This window comes from Gymnoscopelus braueri (assembly GCF_963280865.1).
Source record: "Gymnoscopelus braueri genome assembly, chromosome: 7".
NCBI lineage: Eukaryota > Metazoa > Chordata > Actinopteri > Myctophiformes > Myctophidae > Gymnoscopelus > Gymnoscopelus braueri.
Window position 1 is genome coordinate 25,810,622 of NC_137608.1, and position 21,738 is coordinate 25,832,359.

General features: G+C 45.6%; 3 protein-coding genes across 4 annotated transcripts in view; 1 reads left to right on the forward strand and 2 right to left on the reverse strand.

Moving 5' to 3' along the window:
* LOC308089565 (zinc finger SWIM domain-containing protein 6-like) overlaps nt 1-2,491 on the reverse strand; it is a 60,699-nt gene extending 58,208 nt beyond the window's left edge. For both annotated transcript variants that reach the window (XM_080434361.1, XM_080434360.1), the window contains exon 1: nt 1,937-2,491. In XM_080434361.1, the coding sequence (XP_080290487.1) occupies nt 1,937-2,384 (448 nt within the window). In that variant the 5' untranslated portion in view covers nt 2,385-2,491. The remainder of the gene's footprint in view (nt 1-1,936) is intronic.
* A 2,574-nt stretch (nt 2,492-5,065) lies between these two features.
* On the forward strand, nt 5,066-6,691 carry smim15 (small integral membrane protein 15). The gene is made up of 2 exons (XM_080433979.1): nt 5,066-5,173; nt 5,989-6,691. Exon 2 carries the CDS (start codon nt 6,019-6,021, stop codon nt 6,241-6,243), a length of 225 nt encoding a protein of 74 aa, XP_080290105.1. The 5' UTR covers nt 5,066-5,173; nt 5,989-6,018; the 3' UTR covers nt 6,244-6,691.
* A 117-nt stretch (nt 6,692-6,808) lies between these two features.
* Nucleotides 6,809-21,717, reverse strand: ndufaf2 (NADH:ubiquinone oxidoreductase complex assembly factor 2). Its single transcript, XM_080433978.1, has 4 exons — nt 21,474-21,717; nt 10,759-10,848; nt 9,798-9,838; nt 6,809-8,174 (listed from the first exon to the last, which is right to left on the reverse strand). Exons 1-4 carry the CDS (start codon nt 21,586-21,588, stop codon nt 7,932-7,934), a joined length of 489 nt encoding a protein of 162 aa, XP_080290104.1. The 5' UTR covers nt 21,589-21,717; the 3' UTR covers nt 6,809-7,931.
* Between the last annotated feature and the right edge of the window lie 21 nt (nt 21,718-21,738).

A 21,738-nucleotide genomic window follows, 5' to 3' on the forward strand; every position in this document is an offset into this window, starting at 1 on the left:
CGATGGCAGATCCATTCAAGTATATTAGCTTTTCTCTCCCCCCCTCGTACACAATAACCTCCGCATCTCTTCTATTGCTCTACTGTCTTTCATCATCAACACTCAATCGCAGCTCACTGACAGCAGCATGCGTGCACGCTCACTCACACAGAGACAGAAGAAGTCACACAGAGACACACACACACACACACACACACACACACACACACACACACAGTGTTCTTTTCGGGCCAGACCCTCTGTGTGTTTGATGGGCCAATACATGCGGTTTGTGATGTGGCTGACAACCCCCTCCCATGTTGCCTTGCTTTTAAGCCCTCATCCTCCAGTGGCTGCATGTCCCCCGGAGAAGATTGCATCTTTTATTTATCACTATCTTTCTCTCTCTCTCTCTCTCTTCCTTGGCTTTATTTTTCCCAACACAAAATTCTGGGGCGAAAATTGCAATCAGCACAACATGCCCTCCTCCTGCTGTGTACTCGACTGTCATCCTCCACTCTCTGGTAGAGACTGTCTGACAGCTTGTGCAGGCAGACACATACACACACACACTGCTGTTTTTTTATCAACCACGCCTCCCATGGACAATTACACATACTTGTTTTGCTGTGTCTCTCTCTCTCTCTCTCTCTCACACACACACACACACACACACACACACACACATATGTGGAAACTCATCCTTTCTCTGCATAACATTTTCAGATTTTCTATTTTTACACACACACACACACACACACACACACACACACACACACACACACACACACACACACACACACACACACACACACACACACACACACACACACACACACACACACACACACACACTAAATGTCTGAAGCCATAACAGGGCAAGCACATAAATGAGGCTAATACTGGGGAATCTGGAAAACAGGCCAGAGAGAGAGAGAGAGAGAGAGCTGCCTGCCTGTCTGCCTGCTCCATGGCTACTATTGTGCACTGCACATTCTCCAAGCCCACAAGAGCTGAAGCCATCTCCACACAGATTCTTCAGAGGGATAGTGAGCCAGGGAGAGACAGAGAGAGGCAGAGGGAGGAGGAAGGAGGGAAGATCATGCATAAAATCTTGTTTGCAGAATGCATTAAGATTCGGATGAACTGGAGAGGGTAATGGGATTAGAATCCTGAACCGTTTCCAAGGGTGGGGAGCTGGAGTGACAGCTGAGCCTATTGCACTGACGAATGCAGTGAAATATTGTGGCTCTGGCAAAGGCAGCCATGCAGGGGGGTTGGTTGCACAGCCCACAGCACCTCTGTTTACTCCCTGCTCTGCCACATAATACAGCTCGGGAGGGGGAAAAAATGCATATTTTCCTTTAGCTAGCCTCCTATAGCTTGGGCTTTAGGAGAAGAATATGAGAGAAGCCAGCAGAAAAGCTCAAGTCTCTCTCACAAAGGTGTTTGGCAAACAAAATAGAGGCACTGTGGCTTTAAATCGCCGTCCCTCCCACCCTTTCTAAATATCTTCTATTTAGCCAGCGGTGAAAAGATATAGGGGGCTTTTGTCTGCTTACCCCATTGGTGGGGGGGGGGGCACAGAGAGCCGTGGAAAGACACAAAAATAGGAACAAAGTGCTATAAAGCGTCCAATTGGGGGGTGGCTCGGGGGCAATTCTATGGGCGCAGCGCACACTGGGCAAAAACAAGGGAGAAGTGGGCTACTATTACGAGCTTCTCTGGAAATAGGCTGTTCTCACAGCTATTGGGTGGACTGGTTTAGAAATAGCCTACCATACATACAAGCCACGGTTCATAATAGACAGACAGACGACGGAAAGCAAAACACGAGCCCTTTAAATGCCTGGCGTGGCTCCATGGAAAAAGCCAAACAATGTGGAAAAATATGTGTTATTTCTTGTTATAACCCGTTTGGCCTCCATTATAAAACGCTTATTGTGACACCACTCACCGACTTGCAATACGTTGTCCACCCAACCACCTTCTAGGAGAGTGACACCCCGTAGGAAAGGCAGCTGGGTCTCGTCGTTATTATCCCCGCTAGTCCCACTCTCCTCTCCCCCGCCACCGGCGTTGAAAGAGGAATACATGCAGATCTCCTTCTCGCTCCTCGGAAACGACCAGTATACGATCCTCCGCTGGACGGGCTCGGGAATCCTTTCGAACCGCTCCTCCACCCGCTGAAACGGCCACTTCTCCGCGACTCTCCGCGCCGCGATGTCGAGCAGCGACTCGGGGTTGTGCGTTTTTCCCGACCCTCCCGGAGCGCCGCCGGACCCCGAGCCGCCGCCGCCGCCGCACAGGACTCCTCCGGCCCGCTGGCCCTGCCTGCACGCCGGGTTGTAGCCGGGCCGGCAGCAGAGCCGCTTGGCCGGGGGCTGCTGGACTCGCTCGGCCATGATCGCAGCACCGCTTCCCAACCTGAAGCGTACAGTTCCTCTCCGATCATATAAACGGGGATGAGGAAGAGAAAAAGGACACTCTCGCACCGATTGTTTGCCGTACATGGACGGACGGCCCTTATTTGGAAAAGTAGGCGGCGCTTGCCTAGTTCCGTGAAGTCCTTTGTGTTGTCAAATTATAACCGAGATGGGTGGGATCCAATGTTGCCAGATTTTGCGAGAGAAATAAGCAACGGGGTCTATGAAAACAAGCCCATAAGAAGCGACTAGGCTACGGCTATTTGAAAATAGCCGTTCTACAAGCTTGTAGATCTGCTATTTTCAAAAAAAGTCTAGTAATTTTTTAATGTTTTTGAAACATTTTAACAACAGAAATCTTGTATGGGGGTCCCCTGGCATAAAATATGTTACAAATACATATTAATCTGGGGTCCTTGCCATGAAAATGTTCAAGAAACACTTGTTTAACAGCATTAGCAAACAAGCCCAAATAAACTACTACACTTTAGAAACAAGTTCCCAAAACCACAACCCGCAAACTAACCAATATTTACAAGCAACTTTACAGAAAAAACTGCCCAAAGTCGCTTATTATGATAAGCGGACATGGCAACCCTGGTGGGATCCTGGAGCGCTGCCAGCGCACGAGTGGCGCTATAAAAGGAACTGGAGGCGGAATTCCCGAACGTCGGCAAATCCTTTGTGAAGCCGTTCGGGAGCACGAGGGCGGGGCCCTGGCGGCCGACGACCTTTGAAGTTTCCTTCTTATTTGAGTTTAAAGGCGGGGACTAATCCATGGGCGGTCTCACAGTTTCCCACAGGGGCAAAAGGGGCAAGAGAGTTGGGGTGCGTTCGGAAATACAGCACTGAGTGCACTGGCCAATACAAACTAATAGGCGAGTGCGCTCCGGTGCGCAATTTCCGAACGCACCCTTGATTTTTTTTCTCTTTTGGACTCTCTGCTACCACCGCGGGGCTCTCCTTTTCTCAATAACATCACGAGGGTTGTTTTCAACGAGGCCCACAGTCCAAAGGCCTCTCAGCTGTCAGAGGAGGAAAGGGCGTGGGAGGAGGAACATGAGGATATAGGGGGCTATACACATGCCTGTTTGCACAAGTCATTTATCAATCATGGTCAGCTGTTATTTGTGGTAGACTGCAGGGTACTGCTGCAGCCTGTAGGCAGTTCAACACACACACACACACACACACACACACACACACACACACACACACACACACACACACACACACACACACACACACACACACACACACACACAGGTTTCCTGCCTCATACTTATCACTCACTCACTCACCCACTAAAGTAAAATAGTCTTTAATTTTTGTGTCCAGAAAATGCACATTCAAAGGATGTTGGAAATTCTTTGCGGTCTGGTCAGACTGGTGGTTTGACGTGCAACCATCATGACACACACGGCTGGTGGAGCTGGTTATAACAAAAGTTAGCTCAGCCATTTTGTCGCTGTTTGCTGAAAACATTAGTCTCATCATTGCATGAAAGGGGGGCCCACTGTTTACTTTTTGAGGAGTCAAATAGTCATCAGGGGGCATGGGTGCAGCTGCAATGCTGCCCTCTGAATCGCCTGTGATACACCAATAAGCTGATAATATAACCATACAATAGATTAGGAAGCTTTTCTGAATAATCAAATAAAACTGTGGCAGAAAGTGCCTGTCAGTAAAGTCAAGTGAATGTTTGTTTGGCTCGTCCCTGCATGTGTTTGCAGCTGACCACCTCCCTCTTCCTCTGTGAGTAAAAGTGTGGCCTTTGAACCGCGCTGAAAGTGATCCATGCCGTATGGACAGAGCAGATGTGTTCTAACCTGATTTGGTTTCAATACTTCCCCACAGGAAGTTCAGGAACCCAGCAGGTCCTCTTTTGTTCTATTTAGTCATCGTTTTCAGTTCAGTCACATATTTAGTAGGCCGCCAGTCGAATTTTGGGCTTTTCAGAAGTGTGGTATTGGATTAGGCTATATCATTTGTTAATTGTTCTGATAGAGCAGTCTCAGGAGACCATAGATTTATGGCCAGTAGGCTATTGTATTATTATCCACTTCTTGGAAGAGGGCCTACTGTGAAGACCCACACATGATCAGTCTGCCATGCCTGGTAGGTTACTGAATTGTGTGTCCAAATGTTCTCTATCTCTGTGAATGGTCCAAAGACATAAATGATAGTTTAACATAGTTCATTATCCACAAAATGTTATATATATTTTTCATACAACTGCACAGTCATAGTGAGAAGACAATTAATTTTTTCAAAGTTGCTCAGAGTTCTCTTAATGCTAATAAAATTACACATTCTCAACCATAATGAAGGACTTGTTATGGTTGAGACATCTGATAGCAATATTATAACGCATAATATCAAAAATTAGAAAGCTTACAATCAATATATAACTATGCTTACAATCATAGATTATACTTAGAATCCGTTTTATGTGTGTTATATGTGTTATATGTGTGTTATGTGTGTGTGTATATATATATATATTTTTTAAATTATTATTACATTATCCCACCTCATAGAGTCCCACCTCTATTCTACCACGCCGAGCAGAGTTCCCTGCCCTGCCCTGTGGAGAGAACAGGAGAGAACAAGAAAAGGCGACTCTACTGATTTATAGAACTACAATTCCCATCTGTCGGAAGTAGACGTCACAACCAATAGTGTGTGAGCAGCAGTGTGACGACACTTCCTGGAGCTGGGAGAGAGGAGTGAAGACGTAGCGTGGATATCAACAAAATAATAATTTTGTGAGTATATTTAACAGTTAGCCTTGTTAGTAACCACCGAACATGATTTAAGTTTACCTTTGTTTTATGTTGTGTTTTTGTGCACTCACTGGGTATGTAGCCGATAGCTAGTGGGTTCTTAAGTTAGGCCGAATGTTTTCGGTTTAGCTAGCAATGCAAATCTTTTATCCTCATCTCAGGAATGCAAATATGGCATCCAAATGACAGGGGAAGTCAGACGCTTGCTTAGCTTCTTTGCTGTAGCCAGGGAAAAGGGTGTGGTGAGCAGATAATAGCAAGTAGTGATGTCTCCCAACGGAGAATTATCAGCAGTTACAATGTGATGACAGAATTTACTTTAACTTGCTAACCATAGATATGATGTCATGAAGTCAAATGACTTGGACAATGTTAGCCTTGGAAAAAGACGGTCATCGGTCATAATGATCAGTAGGCAGTATAGTATACTTTATTTGTATAGCATCTTTCTAAAACAAGTTTCCAAGTGCTTTACAGTAACAAGAGTAGGTCCACGGTCATGATCAAATAATCATAAAGGTTACAGCAATTCATCAACTAAGAAAATGTGCGATTTAAGTGAGTTTTAAGAGATGTATAAGGATACAGAGTTTGCCTGCCTGAGATCCCTATAGGCAGGGAGTTCCATCTTTCACCTTCAATGGTATAGTGGTGGATTACTTAAAATTCTATATAAAGTCAGAGGCTCCAATCAGGACCTTACCTAAATTTGGAGTCATGTCATAGATATGTCATAATTGACTGACATCACAAGCTGTTTTGTTTAACTTAAGGTTCTCCTGGCTCCCTCTCCTCAGGTGTGATAGACATTGAAATCTGCGTTCAGGATGATTGACGTGCGGGCATGGGCAGAGTACGTGGTGGAGTGGGCTGCCAAAGACCCCTATGGTTTCCTAACGACCGTCATACTGGCTCTCACACCGCTCTTCATTGCCAGTGCACTGTTGTCGTGGAAACTAGCTAAGATGATCGAGGCACGGGACAAGGAGCAGAAGAAAAAGCAGAAACGCAACGAAAATATTGCCAAGGCCAAGAGGGCCAAGAAAGACTGAGTTACTCATGGAGGGACGGGGGCAAGGAGTAGGAGGGACAGAAACAGCCGTGCTCTGCTCAAGACTCTCCTCTCCCCCAAAGCACACTGCCCTGGTCCCAGCCCTGGCATCAGCACAGACCCACCACCCCTCACTCTTGTGTTGAGTATGAGGCGGGACTTGGGACGTAGGTCTGAAGGGCCTCACAGTGCTGAGACGGACAGTGCTGCCCGGAGGAGGCTCATCCCAGTGGGACTCAGCAAAGAGGACAGTGGTCATCTGTTATATTCCATTATAATGCAGACATCCACTGATGTATTATTGGGCAGCTGTTGTTGCACCTTGCATTCCAATTTTAGCATCTATGATTTTTCTGATTTGGTTAATAAGAAGGATACTGTACTATTTTGTTCAAGGTGCAAGTAAATGCCAAAATGATTGTTTTACTCAATAAAGTGCTTGTGGTTAACTGATTTTCAAACTGGGTTTGTTCATCTATGCTTGGTTTTTAAGTACCAATATGTCCATGCATATGGTCAAAGATGTCAAAGTCAACACCAATTATACCCACTACAACACTTTTGATTATTGCTTATAAGTTTGTTAATAAATCTGATTAGTTTGACTTGAGTATTTGTTGCCATTAAACACCACCTATTAAATAAGAGTTGAAACATTGACAAAGAATATTTTATTCAACCACATGGACGCCAACATCCCTATTCTGGGCATGTCAAAATAGGCAAACATTCACCAAAAACAGACGGGTCAATTCTGCACTGTGAGCTTGCAGAATCGGCTATTTTCGGCAGAGATTGGTTTAGAGGCCCCCTGGACCCTTGGTCAACAAAGTGTAGGGTTTAAGACTTAAACCCGATGCAAATGAAGTCCAATGAACTAGTTAAACTTTAAGCAGTTCATTGAACTTCATTTGCATCAACCCATCTGAATGTTGTGTGTAAAACACATTGAATTGCCTTGTTGAAATGTTCTATACAACTTGCCTATCTTGCAAAGCCATTACAACTGATTCAGTCCACCCACAAAAAACATATTATTAAAATTGCCTTAAGGGAGGACTGGCAGGCCGGCGAGCCGGCAGACCACGTCATCACGCTCATGTCACTATGACTCAGCCATAACCATATAAGGAGTTCCCAATGCAGCAACGCCCAAATATGGAGTGTGTTGTCTAACCGCAATGTGTTATGGCATCAGGTAAACAAATCAGCTCTATATGGGCACAAAAGGGGGTTATGCCCATATACAGTATGTAGCGGCCCAAACCTCTAGTTAAGTTAAAAATGCAATAGTGTACTCTTCAGGGGATGTCATGAAAAGCCCTTTACAGTAGTTATAACTGCAGCATAACCGTTCTTTTGCCTAGCTTACATTCCAAAGAGTAACAAGTTTGCTTTGTCCGTGATGACAGAGGATGGTATTTATTGAATGATGTATGGTTTGAATTTGAAAAAAATGTTTGGCTTTGCAAAACAATGCTTACCCACACATCCTGTTGTCGATATGAGGCAACCAATTACACTGACAATAATCATTTGTCTTTGCACAGCACATTTCTCCATATTGTGCATGTAAAGCCCTTTTTTTCTTTTTCTGTCATGTTTGTGCCGTCACAGTGTTCATTCAGGTTCTAGATGTGACGACGATAAGATGTCAAAATATTATCTTGTATACACGTGAATGTCTGTCTATTTTTTAGCATTAGGCATCCAGGAGCCAGGCTGGAATGTATTTGCAGTGCTGGTGGGCTCCTCGCTGACTTCTTGCTTGCCAAAGGTGGCTGTAGCCGCGTGGCCTTTGACTGCGATCTGGGAAGGAGCAGCTACCAGACCCTCCTCATACTCCTTAGCCTGGAGGAGCACATCTTTCTGCTCCACCTCCCTGGCCTTCAGTTTGATCTGCTCCCTGTACTGCTGATTCTTCAACAGCTCCTGTAAAAAGAGAACAATATGGGAAACATCCAAAGTGGCCAAGAGTATAATACAAAACAAACAAGATGTACTACTGGTACAAAAGTTAATAACTAAAACAGAGGTGCTGGCAAGTAAAGAGCATGTGACATACAGCGCTGAGTCATCTGGAATGTTCTACTGTATGTACACTTGTAGCAAGAAAGGCACTTCCTATATTTCGTAAAGGTCCACACTGTATACCTAGTATACAGTGAGACGATGTCATCACACTGTGTCGTCAATGACCTCATACTAGTCCATCATGATATCTTTTGTATGTCAGATGCAACCGACAAAGTCCATAGGTTGGAAATGTTGAGACTTGCAGTGGCCTGAAGGTCAGACAAGTTAATGTATGACCTGAGCATTGCTGGATGCAATCCCTGTAGTGTATGTATTGCTGGGAAAGACCAGATGGAGAAATTGTATGACTAACGCTTTCCTTAAACTACCACCACGACCTCTTGTCTTTTGAGGCACCTGACTTTAACCGCTCCCAATTCCCAAAACGCCACTGGAAATTAATGTGTGTGACGTCAGGCGTTAGTTGAAAAAAGAGCGAGCATGTGCACCCACCTTGTCTTGGGAAAATAAACCCTGGTTAAAAATGTAGTCTGTGTAAAGGATGTGAAAACTAGGACAAGACATGAAGCAATGGAGTGTACGCCATCCTTCCAACTCATGGAAATAATTATAACCTGAACCTAGCCCACTAGTGGAATGACTACCCTGTTGAAGCTCCAGCTGGTGTCCAGTGATGTTAGCCTCTCTGTAGCAAAGAGAGCCAAAGAGGAAGGGAGGACTGGCCATAATGCTGTGTGTTGGCAAAGGCTAGGACTGGAAAAGAGGGAAGAACCGTGGCCAAAAATCCCTGCTTTGGGGACGGAGACAAACACACTGAGCTGCTTTTCCAGCCTGTTAATGACAGGATTTAATCCAATCAATTTATGTCGGCTTGGACCAGGAAGAGACGGAGCATGACAAGGGGTAGGGTAGGATAATATGATGGGGGTGCAGTCCTGGCCACATTAACATTGTCCAGCTGTTGATGGCTGCTATTGGACAGACACGAGGCAGAAAATTGGAATAGAATGTTCTGGCAAACGGTGGGAAGGGATGGCATTGGCCACTGGCAGGGAGAGTGGACAGGGAGTGAGAGCTGTCTGGGTATTTGCCTTTGTGAGGGATTTCCCACAGACCTACATTTCACTGGCCTAACAATCTGCACTGTTCTCACATTTAAAGAGCAATAAAGCTGGTCAGAGGAACATGAGGGGGTCATACTTCACTCCAACGACATATCCTCTGCATGCCGCTCCACTCTGAGCCAAAAAAGAAGCAGGCGTCTGCTAGCGAGATAGAAAAGTAAACTAGTACATAAGAGTCAGTAAGCTGCTTGTTCAGAGGCTGTCTGTCTCTCACCATCAACACATTTCAGCTGCAGTTTATTTTAACACCTATCCCCCAAAGTTTCTGGGCTCTGTTGGAAACTGCGAGAGAAATCAAATCAAAGTCATTCTTCTCCCTTCTCATGCCTCCCTTGTTCCCATTCCCCCCAGAGCCCCACCATCACCACAGCGGGGAGGCTGGGGGGGGGCGTACCTCGATGGATGGGGGCTCCTTCCGTCTGCCTCGGATCCAAGCTGGAGGAGGAAGAGAAGAGAGTGAGAACACCCACACAAACACAGAGCAAACACAACCTGCAGTCAAATTTATAGGCTGCAGCAGAGGTAGAACCACTCTGTTTCAGCTTAGCGTAACAGGGGCTCCACAACCGTATGCTTGGTTTTATTTTGTGTAAGTGAACTGTGGTGAAAAAGATGGATTATTGGTAAAACATGCAGGCAGGCTATACTAACGATAACTAAAACAAAACACCAACGCCGTTTGAGTCTTGGCAATGTAGTGCTAGCACTGTCTCATAAGAGGTGTGAAACTCCTCCTCTGGTCGTTGAATTTAAAAGTAAACCATCACCCCGTCTTTCTCTATCAATATCTCCGTCCTCCTTCCTTTCTCTATTGGTAGAGCTCTTATCTCGCTCTCTCATCCTCTTTTGTAAGGAGCTCGTCTTTTGGCTGAGCTGGTTAAAGGGAGACGGAGAGAGAAAGATAGAGATTTTTTTTCTAACTCTTCCTCCAGCTAGTGCAAGGGATTCTGAGCCTCTTTTATCCCTTTCTTATTTGCATCCTGATGAAAATGCATGAGGGACGGGGCGAAGCAGGATGAGGGGTTTAAGGTGGATAAAGCCGGTCGGAGACAGAGGGAACAGTCTGTATCCAGTTGTAAGGAATTTGGAAAAACACCATTTTCATGGTGTGCTTGTAAAACACCCAGCACACGGGGTGTCTTTGATAAACTCATACATACAGTATGCCCCCCACCCCCCATCTCATCTTGTGGTATGGAAATCAATGGATTACCCCCCCCCTCAATATTTGCAGCCATGAATTCATTGGCGCAGCATTCTGTGTGTTGCTGTATCGTGTAGTACTTTTGTTAGCATGGCGTTTATCAACGTCAGTGTACAGGCACACACAGCAACCCACAGTAGCCCAAACTCACCATCCCATTCCGATGGTATGCTGCCTTCCATGTACTCGTATTCTGTGGGATTGGCTGCTACCACCATCCGCTTGGCACGGACGAACCTTCCTAGGGAAACAAAAACAAATGAGAGAGAGAAAGAGAGATGCTCAACAATGATGCATACAAAACTGTAGAGAGCTGTGTGCGTGTTTCTTTGTGTACAAATGTGCACAAAGAAACAGTTCTCTCTTGCGCACTCACTCTCTCTCACACACACACACACACACACACACACACGTGAGCGCGCCGGCGCTCGCGCACACACGCACACACACACACACACACACACACACACAAATACACAGAGGGATGACAGTGCTGTGACAGGTCATGGATGATTACCTCGTGGCCCTCGGGCCCTTCTCCTCAGATCTCTCTGAGTGGCTCCAAATCTGGGCTAAGCCTTTATGCAAATCAGCCTCCCCCTTTAAACCCACCAACCACAGCCCCCCTCGCTGACAACCTTCCTCCAATCACAGTCCTCGGACTAACAATGCCCTCCAAAATCAACGTCAAGCCAAGCAGGAGACAAAAGAGGTCAGATATCACAGGGAACAGGAGAGGGATGAGCTGCATGGAATATTAAGCGCCCCCCCCCCCCTCTATCTGTATACAGCACGGCGCTCGCTAGCAGCAAGGCCACCGCCAATTATTTTGGTCGAATCTGCTGATTAGACAAGTTCGGCTGGCACACAATGACATGGAGACAGAGGTAGAGGGGGAACCCACAGAGAGAGAGAGAGAAAGGGAGAGGGAGAGAGAGTGAGTTAAGAGAGAGGGAGAGAGAGTGAGTTAAGAGAGAATGAGAGGGAGAGAGGATTACTTGTTAGTATGCAGCTGCAGTGCCTCTTACAGTAGTCACTAATGACAACTACACTGTCTCCGTAGTTACTGCTTGCAGGTAGCCGGACGTCCGTCCGTCCGTCCGTCCATCCATCCGCCTGTCTATCCACACATCCCCCACCCTGAGAAATGATGAGGCAGGAAGGAGGAAGGAGAGAGTGATGATGCATGGCGAACGCGGCTAGAAGCAGAGAAATGGATGGGCAAGGAAAACAACACGCTCCAAAACACAGACAATCTGTCAGGATTCCATCACCATCTCTCCGCAGCTGACTGGACATGGACAAATGGAGCCAACCACCTCCACGCACCGCACAGACTGATGGCCTTAATGTTTACTTCAGCCATAACAGATAGCTATGGCACAGGGATGGATGAATGATGGTAGCCTGACAAAACGGCCAACTATGCGCACTGGAAGTCTCTGCCGCGCAGTTCCTGTGTCTTGTGGTGTCTGAATGCCAGGATGCTGTACTTGTTTTTTGTTTTGAACTTACAATGATACTATGAGAAACCCCCCCCAGGAACATCTTTCCATACAGAGACGAATGCATTTCCTGTTCTGCTTTTGCTCATCAAGACTAACGTTTCATCCAACCATATAGTAATCAGGTCAGCTAATTAGGCTAGTATACCTCTGCGTTGGATCCCAATAGATTCTAGGGCCTCACTGCTGCTCTTGATCTTATGATATCCAACCCTGACAAAAATAAAACACCACCACCTTCATACTCAACCTTATCAACAAAGCTGGCTCCCTGCGATATGTAAATGCATTCTATTATTGTACAATTTGTTTACATGTATGCCTTAAAAAGTCAGCTGAGGAATGTGCTTTTTTTCCTAGAGAACCCCCAGGAATGTAGAAGGAAAACAACTGCCAACAAAGAAAAGATTGCGTTCTCTAGGCGATACCAACAAATAAATTTAACAGGTATGCTAATTATAAACAGATCGTATCCATATTTGCATTGGGCGTGGGAGGCAGCAGATAGAAATGGCAGAATTATGATACAGTCCCCACAAGCGATGTACTTAGCTGCAGTTAATGCCTAACTAATAGGCATGGAGAGAGGCGCCCACTCGTTTGCTCTCCCCCACTCCTTGCTTTTCTCCCTCCTAGGATGCTCCCCCTCTCTCCTCTCTGTGTCTCTCGAACAAGGCTCTCCCCTTGTCTCATAGCTCTTGCAGCATGACTAAACCCCTTCCACCATGGCTTTTATCCTTGGATTTGAATAACAAATATGTACATATATTTATGAAACAAGCCTGATTCTCCTACCACATACATACATACATACATACATACATACTGGGGGGAGTCAGTCTGATTGTGTGATATTTCCTCTCTGTCTGTAAGTGTAAACTCGGATCTGGGACAGCAGAAGGTAAACACGTAGGCTACAGCGACACCGTTGTTATTACATGATGACTGGAAAACGAAGGCACCCCCCTCCAACATCATGAAAATAAGGGGATGGCAAACTAATTTATTTTGTGGAGCTAGCATGAGAATTAATTCTCTGCAGTGTGTTAAGATGAAAGAAAGATATTGGTGCAACTTGCATCATCTTGCATTGTCTTCCATGTGGACAGTGGGCCTACCGAAGGATGCACTTACAGAATATGCTTATTCTTAGCCCTGATGAAGCATTCATAATTAACGGCCACATTGTTTGGCTACTCAATTTCCCAGCTTGAATAGGCAACAATAGTCTCAATGTTACCTGCAGGCTGCTGTCATTCTAGGATCTGTAGCACTGTCAGCTCGGGTGTAGCCTGCCTCCCCCATACTAACCCCGTCTCCCCCCACCTTCTGTTACCTCTCCTAGACCTGAGAGACAGGGGATGGAGGAAAAGTGTGACTGCATGTTTAGAGTGAGCGAGTGCACGAGAGAGAGAGAGAAACAGAGAGAGGTGTGGGGGGAGCTCTCTATCTCAGTGGGCCCCCTTGTGACAAGTCCGCCCTCCCATCACTCACTGGGGGTGGGGGCTAGTTACCAGTCAAAACACACGCACACACACACGCACACACACACACACACACACACACACACACGCGTGCGCACACACGCACACAGCTAGAGAACAGGCAGATTAACCTGAGAGACAGGAGCGAGGACGCCGGCGCTCACCATGAAGGACAAACGCAGCGCAGCGTAGGGGAGGGGGAGGGGCCAGCACATGAAATCCCACCTCATAAATATTTATGAATCATCTCACCTGTCTGAGCGCGACTCATCTGCGAGCCTGCGATGAAACTGGGAGGGGGTGTGGAGGAACAGAGGGACCGGGGAGGGGATGAGGGGGTTGCCGTGGCAGCGGGATCGGGAGCCAATCAGATGCCGGCTTAAAGCCATCCCTCTCGTTCGTTACAGTGCGATGTGATGCGCACTAAGGAGTGCTCTTTGAACCCTGAACACACCCTGTTAAACTCCATCACCTGCTTCAACACACACGCATGCACCCACGCACGCGCACAGTCCGTGTACACACACACACACACACACACACACACACACACACACACACACACACACACACAAACACTCTCTCTTCAGGTCCCAGGTGAGTAGTGCTGGGGGCGACCTGAGAGGTTTTTCTCCTCTGTGGTGTCATTCAGGGCCTTTTTTCTTCTGCCGTCTCTCTTGCTGTTGTGCCTGTCTCCTACAGACTGCCTTTGATTATGGAGGCAGGTCGTCAGGGGAACACATTTCCAAATGGCGTCATCCGGGAAGAGAGTGAACCAACGGAGCTCAGATATTGCAAAACAGAAACTGGTTCATGTGCCGATCTTTGACTGGTACGTCGCTATCTCATACTCCTCACCGTCAACAACAACAACCAAAGATCCATCCACTTTTCTCTCATCTCAGAATAGACAATTGCATTGCAAAGAAACACTTGCACACGGAGAGCATGCGATGCATTCAATTCCGAGACTTTCAGCTGTGAGACCACCAGCTGTTTTCCAGTCGAGCAGATCTACTGTAAGACTCAGAGAAGGGTGGTTTTGGGCCTTGAATTGTGCCGGAGAAAATAGCCAGCAGCAGCGGTCACGTAGGAGCTGGCCACATAAGCTCGTCTGATTGGCCTGTGTGGGCTCACTGGATTGGGGGGGCTGTTCTCCAACTCCAGCTGAGCTGTGTGGTGGAGAGTGTAGTGAACCAGGGTGTGCATGGTAATGGGCAGCTTTATTGAGACGGAGTGGTCTGATAAGCAACAGTGATACAGGGGCACCAGGTAGAGATACTGACACCCGCTCTCTCTCTCTCTCTCCTCTCTCCCTCTAGTCTACTTTCCTGGAAAAGAAAAACGGGGGGATGGATGTGAGGGCCCCGTAACCATGGTTACCCGCTAGCCCTGAGCCTAGCGACGTGGGATGAGGTTTAGAGGGAAAAGGCCAGCCGATGTTTTGCTTCAGTTGCAGCGAGAAGGAGGAGCTTAAGTGTAAAGTAGGCCTGCTAGATTCTTTTTTCCCCCCTTCAGTCCTCATTTTTTCCCTTCAGCACCCCCCCCAAAGACGCTGTCGATCCCACTGAGGTGAGAGTGACTCAAGAGCAGAACAGCGGGAGAATAATTCATATACAAGTAGTAACCATGAAATGAATGCCACTGATTTCCCTGGTGTGTTACTTTTAGCCAAGCACAGCCAGGTACATATGTATATTTGAGGGTGGAAGCGAGCCACAGACTCAAGACTTTAGCCCAGACTAGAGCCCAATTTATACTACGACACAATTGTACGACAAAGTATAAATCTGGCTTCAGACGACCCTTTGTCTTCAGAGACCATGGTAAAGCAAGGAAGTCAGTGTTCTTTGTGAAGCTGTAGAGTAGCGTCCCCCCCCCCCCCCGCTCCTCTTCCTTTTTGGCTCTCATGTAATGTCCACACACCGAGCAGTCCACCCATCTATTTACCTCCATCACTTCCTCCATCCACCTCCTCTCTCCATTAGACTCACTCCCAAGTTTCCGCCATAGTCTGAAGACTCGCCTCTACAGACTGCACCACCTCACCCCCTAGCACTTCACTCTCCTTGTATACCTTCTTGATGCTAGTTTACTATGCAGATATGTCTTGGTCACTTGTTCTCATGTTTTGTGGATTCGTTTTTTCTCGACCACATATGTTAAGAATGGGATTTAGAAGTTGTTTAGCATGTTGTTTAGACTGATGCTAGATTAATAGTTTACCTGGTATCCAAGTTTCTTTGAGGCACTACTTTGTTCTCTTTATGTGACTATTTGCCCTGTTTATTTACTAGAGCTCTGCTTATTCCAATTTTGCACCTGTAAGTCACTCTGGATAGGAGATAAATTGTAAATTAGCCCACATCCACCATCCAGACTCTTCCAGCCTAATCTCACCTTCTGTCCGAAAATAACATTTTCACGTTCACCCAGTCTATTTCTCCCCCACGATATAATTTCACTGCATATGTCAGTACTCTCCTCCTTCATTGTCAATCTTCCCCCCACCCTGTTTTTCCTTCCACCGTCTACAAGTACACCCCCTTCCTTCCAGTCTCATATTTTTCTCCCGTATTTCAAACTCTCATTTCTTTCTGCCTGTCTTCTTTATTAAAATATTCGGAAATGAATAAGCAGCGTCAGGCTTCAGCAGACGTCTGTCTGTCTTCTCTGCTGATTTTCTGACAGACAGGGAGCCCCAAGGTGTCAAAACATCTAGCCAGCCATCTGACCAGAGAGAGAGAAATGAGTGCAGAGAGAGACACATCTTAACCTAACTGGGGAGGGATGTGTGTCAATTTGTCGTCTTCCCTCTCCAGACATCATGACCTCCATCGTTGCTCTCCAAACCAAATCGATTTGAGAAGGGAGAGTCAGATTCATTAAAAAGGCATTTCAATCCTGAATTCGGTGGAGTTAGCAGCATATTTGGGGATGACTTTTGACAATGTCACATAGAGCCATTAAAAGCCTTTGCTACATACATGATAAATAACCTATTTGCCATTATGCTCCCTCTCTCTCCATACTCATGTTATCTGGAAAATGCTTTTTCTAAATACATGAAATAGTTAACCAATATTTCTATTTCAACATTAAGCATATATCCATTTGGCATCCGGTGTAAAAGATAACATGGAACTAAATGTAATAAGTAAACAACCTTCATTTACCCCCCACACATAGCAAAGACGCTTATCAATTAACATGATTTACGGGAGCAACTCCATGGCCAGCATGCTTCCATGATAAACCCCAGAGTTGGCGTCCTACAGTAGGCTAGACCTTCTTTCATTGCACCCTGGAGACGACTTGTGGCAGAATAAACAGCCATTTGGACCCCAGTCTCTCTCCGCTGTGACTCCTTCCACAGATATCTGCGGCTTGAATCAACGCTCTGATGACACACGGCCATCTGTTGTGGTGTTAAGTGTGTTAAGGCATGAAGTAGAGGGAGGGAATTTCAGAATAATTTTACAGTACAAAAAAAATGCTCACACGCGCGTGTACACATGCGCGCACGCACGCACGCACACACACACACACACCTCCCTCACTCCCTTGAGTCGCCCATCCTGAAAAGGCAGAACTGAGGCCTTTTCAGTTTTTCACTTCATAGAACAGAGCTGGGGAATCAAATAAATAATAGACAAAGAGAAGGGGATAGTGATAGGACGACAATTCAATGCCTCCTTTCTCGGCACCAGTGTGGTGCACCTCTGAAAAACCTCTGAATCTCTTCCATTCTCCACACAGTGGAGGGGACCGATAGATTAAAACTGCATGGCATACACCGTTTAAATGAATAGCGCTAAAAATACATCCTTTTCACCGCAACATGAAAGGAAACTGCCTTTCCCCTGTCCAGTATTGAGCAGCCATTGATTCCAAGACAAAGGCTACACCTCCTCAAAGAGGTAAGAAAAAATAGCAATCATACAGGCAATTATTTTCAAATGCGCCTGCAGCGGCCGATAATGTCAGCGCGCTGCTCTCCCTAAATAAAAGGAGGGAAGGCAGGCGTCAGAGCTGGAGGCCCACTGCCGAAGACGAATGAGACCATCCGCAGAATGCTTTGCTTTCATCTGGGAAGCATGACATGGCGCCCCATGCAGTGTAAGGTTGGGCTGGGCCTGGGGGACGGAGCAGAGGCACATAGAAACGGAGGAGAATATAGATTCTCTATTCAGATCCACGGGTCTGACACCAAGGCAAAAGCCAACTAAATAGACCAGCGGCCTTGTTTGCCAGTGACTTTTTCCTATAAGCCAGGCCCGTTCTCTTATCCAGCCCTATTTTATGCTTCAGCTGTTTGAAAATAGCTGACAATAAAATCTACAAGCTCACAAAGCGCCTTTTGAAAAATAATTGAAATATTGTGTCAAAATTTGAAAAAAAATCTGAAAATGTTAGCCTATAATGATATGCCCAAAATAGGGAGTCAACTTTTTGGTTAATGATGCAGCAGCACACAGGGGGCTTCTGGAACTACTGCATTTCTAAAGGGTAGAGACAGAGATTCCCCCTCACTAGACTTGTAGTTCAGATGCAGGCCTATTCATTTTGATGTGTGGAGGCAAAAGCTGCAGCATCTAAGCAGAGGGGGAGAGAGAGAGCGCTGCTAGGCCTGCCCCTCCACACTGCTGCTGAAGTACTCTGATGTTGTGAATAGAAATCTTCACTGGACTGGCTTCAAAGGAAGAAGATCAGGAGGCAGGGATGAAGGGGTGGGGCAAGGGAAGGAAGGACTTACTGGAGTGAAAAATAAGTAAAAAGGTCAACATACTGAGACGGCCGGAGAGTTATGGACCGCCAAGTCAAAATGTTGGCGATCACACAGGACAAAAATAAGGAGATATCCCCCTTCTTGCGTTTGCCTTATCAACCAAATTCTTCTTCAACAACCCAGCCCAGTACACGCAGCATTACTTACGCCCCAGTTTTCTAAAGATAACAGATTGAGAGAGGTAGGAAATGGGAACAGCAAAGCAAGGTAAAAAGAGATGGACAGTGCACTAGGGATGGACAAATGAGCAAAGCAGTAAATAGGGGGGGGGGGTTGAGATTGAAACAGAAGTGAGGAAGAGCCTCCACTACTCTTTCATCCTCTATATGCTGCAGTGGAAAGCCCTGCGGTCCACGCCTCAGGCCCTGAGCCCACGCTTGGCCTATCAGTTTAAGATCAAAAAGAGCTCACTTTAGCAAGACATATGGACTGAATAATGCATTCACTTTATTTCCACAAGGTTGGATGGAGTGAGTTAGAGAAAGGACAAGTGAAAGTGTGGTGGCTGCATTAGTGTTTGTTATTGTGTGTGTGTTTGTTATTGTGTGTGTGTGTGTGTGTGTGTGTGTGTGTGTGTGTGTGTGTGTGTGTGTGTGTGTGTGTTATTGTGTGTGTGTTATTGTGTGTGTGTTATTGTGTGTGTGTTATTGTGTGTGTGTGTGTGTGTGTGTGTGTGTGTGTGTGTGTGTGTGTGTGTGTGTGTGTGTGTGTGTGTGTGTGTGTGTGTGTGTGTGTGTGTGTGTGTGAGAGAGATGTGGTGGGTGTGGGTTCTCTCTACAGGCCCACTAGCCGCTCTGTATAGGGTCATTCATTGTGATTGGCCAGTGGATACAGTAGCCTTTAGCATGCTGAAAATGGTCCTCTTGTGAAGTCTCATTTGAATAGCCTGACAGCCAGGGGCTGAGGAACAGCCTTGGGATGAATTATGAATACGAGGTGGGCGCAAGTTTCCCTGCAAACTGCTGAGAAAAGGTGAAGTGCAAAGTCAAGTTCAGTCAGAAAGAAACTGGTTTTAAATCTTGCCAGAGGTCAGCCCCACTCCAGCACCACAACAACTAGGTTACATCCTGAGAGAAAGGCACTAACACTTAATGCATGTTATTTATTTAGCCTAGGCTAGGTAGGTAGGGGTAGGAAATATCTTGTGTAAGTACAGTGGCACCAAGAGAGAAACAAAATCAAGGAGGATAAGCTAATTTCTGAATTAAAAGCGTGCAGTGCAGCTTCCAGATTGCCAAATAGTTGGTTATATTAACTATAATCAAATCCCTTAGTTCAGGCAAGCCTAGATATTGAAGCTTTGCCCCCTGTTTGTAGTATCTGGCAGGTTAACTAGCAGTCTCATTATGTCTGGGACAAGCAGAGGCCTGGCCTTTAGCCTGTGACCCATGACCTATAGCCTATAGCTTTGGCAGGACCTATACCAATAATGGCTGAAGGGACTCCCGGAGTCAGGCAGAATAACAGAAAGTAGAGCCATTAGCCTGGTTTCCACTATAGAGCCAAACCAGGCTAACCACCACAATAGCCAGATATGGCCTCCTCATTATCCATACAACTATGATTTGTCAAAAGTAAATTATGTGATTTTTTCCAGCTATGTGTGAAGCACATATGGCCTGGGTTGCTATGCAAAAGAGGCTATTCATGTCACAGACAACCTAGAGCTGGGCAATATATTGAAATATTAATTTATTGTGATATATTACTAGATATAGTCTTCTCTAGGTTATCGTAATATGGCTACATGTTCCTGGCCCCAAAGGTTGCATTACAGAAAAGTGGTAAAATGTTCATAACTTATGTTATAGCTAAGTGAAATGAACATTGAAGGCCTCTACATCTTTGGTCATTCTTAACCATATTACTAATGAATGATCTTTTGTGTATTTAATATAATCTGAAATCCTCAATTGTCAATAATATCGATATTGAGGCATTCAGGCAAAAAAAAATATTTGATTTGGTCATTATGGTCCAGCCCTGCTTGGAAGTATGGGTGGGTAACACACATGGACAGTAAAAATTGTTATCCTTTCTCAAAGTCAGTGTGTTATTGTTAATAGAAATGCCACTGTATTTCATTTGTCCCCCATGTCTGTCAATCGATGTCCATAAACCCTTCTCCACATACAGACCATCCTCTACCTCAATCTGCATAGTAGTACCAATGCATAGTACCAATGCATACTTCAATATATCAATTTGCTGTTTTCAGGAACTCTATGCAAATGACTGTTGAAGCATACTGTAGGCCTCATGGTAAACCACCATTCAGTCAGTCAAGGCCAGCAAGGTTGTCCTTGACCTTGTAACAGTCAGAAATGGCATGAAGGACACCACTGGCATCACACCATGGATTAGCTTGATGACACAGTTCTGCCGCTTGGCTTATGCATTACATATTGTACCACTGCCATGTCTCAGTAGGCAGATCTGACCTCCTTCTAAATCCTCATCATGCAGATAATTAACACTTCTTTAACAGGGGAGGAGTTTTTGCAATTTGCACGTCAATGACAATACAATTTGATAACATTGGGTGACCAAGGTCTGCTTCACCAATTAATTAAGTCTTAGTTGCAGATAATTGCATAAAATACACTAAAGAATCCTAGCAATAAATTGATTTTCTTCTTTTTTTTTAGCATCGCGCGCCATCTGGTGGCAAACGTAATGCACTACAACGGTTGTAGTGCAAAACGCTTGATTTGAATCATAGCAGCGGTATGTTTTCGTAGAGCAGTTTTTCTAATTTATATAGAAATATATGGTATACATGTTTTATTGTGGGCCAACATGAGATAGCTGAGATAAATTAAGATATACAATAACGAACGGGGTAATAATATCCAATGCTAGTTTAAAAATTGAGTGTGACTGTGCTGTCTACATCTAAATAAACGGCTATTGGCTAACGTTAATAATATGGAGACTAGTGACTAGTAACATGACTAGTACATAACTACAGTATCTTCCCTTGCATATGGCCTATAGTCAGTATACAGACAGTATGTTTGTTTCTTCAGTATGTCAAAGTTTCTTAAAGGATCATGACCTCTTTGTAACTATAGTGCAATAGACTTACCCGTCCAAGTCTTCTGTTCAGGGATGATGTAATAATTGTTTCCGATCAGATCTGTACCAACATGCTGACGGACGATCCCAAACGTCCGCCGTAAGAGACCTGCGACCCTATTCATTATTATGTCAGACAGACAGTCAGTCTCGCCGGTGTTGTCACCTGTCTGTCTGTCTGTCGCAGCGGCACCATGGATGGATTTACTACTAGCAAGAACAGGGCTGTTCTAGATGGCACTGGGTTGTTTATGCAAGTTTAGAGGTTGATGCCA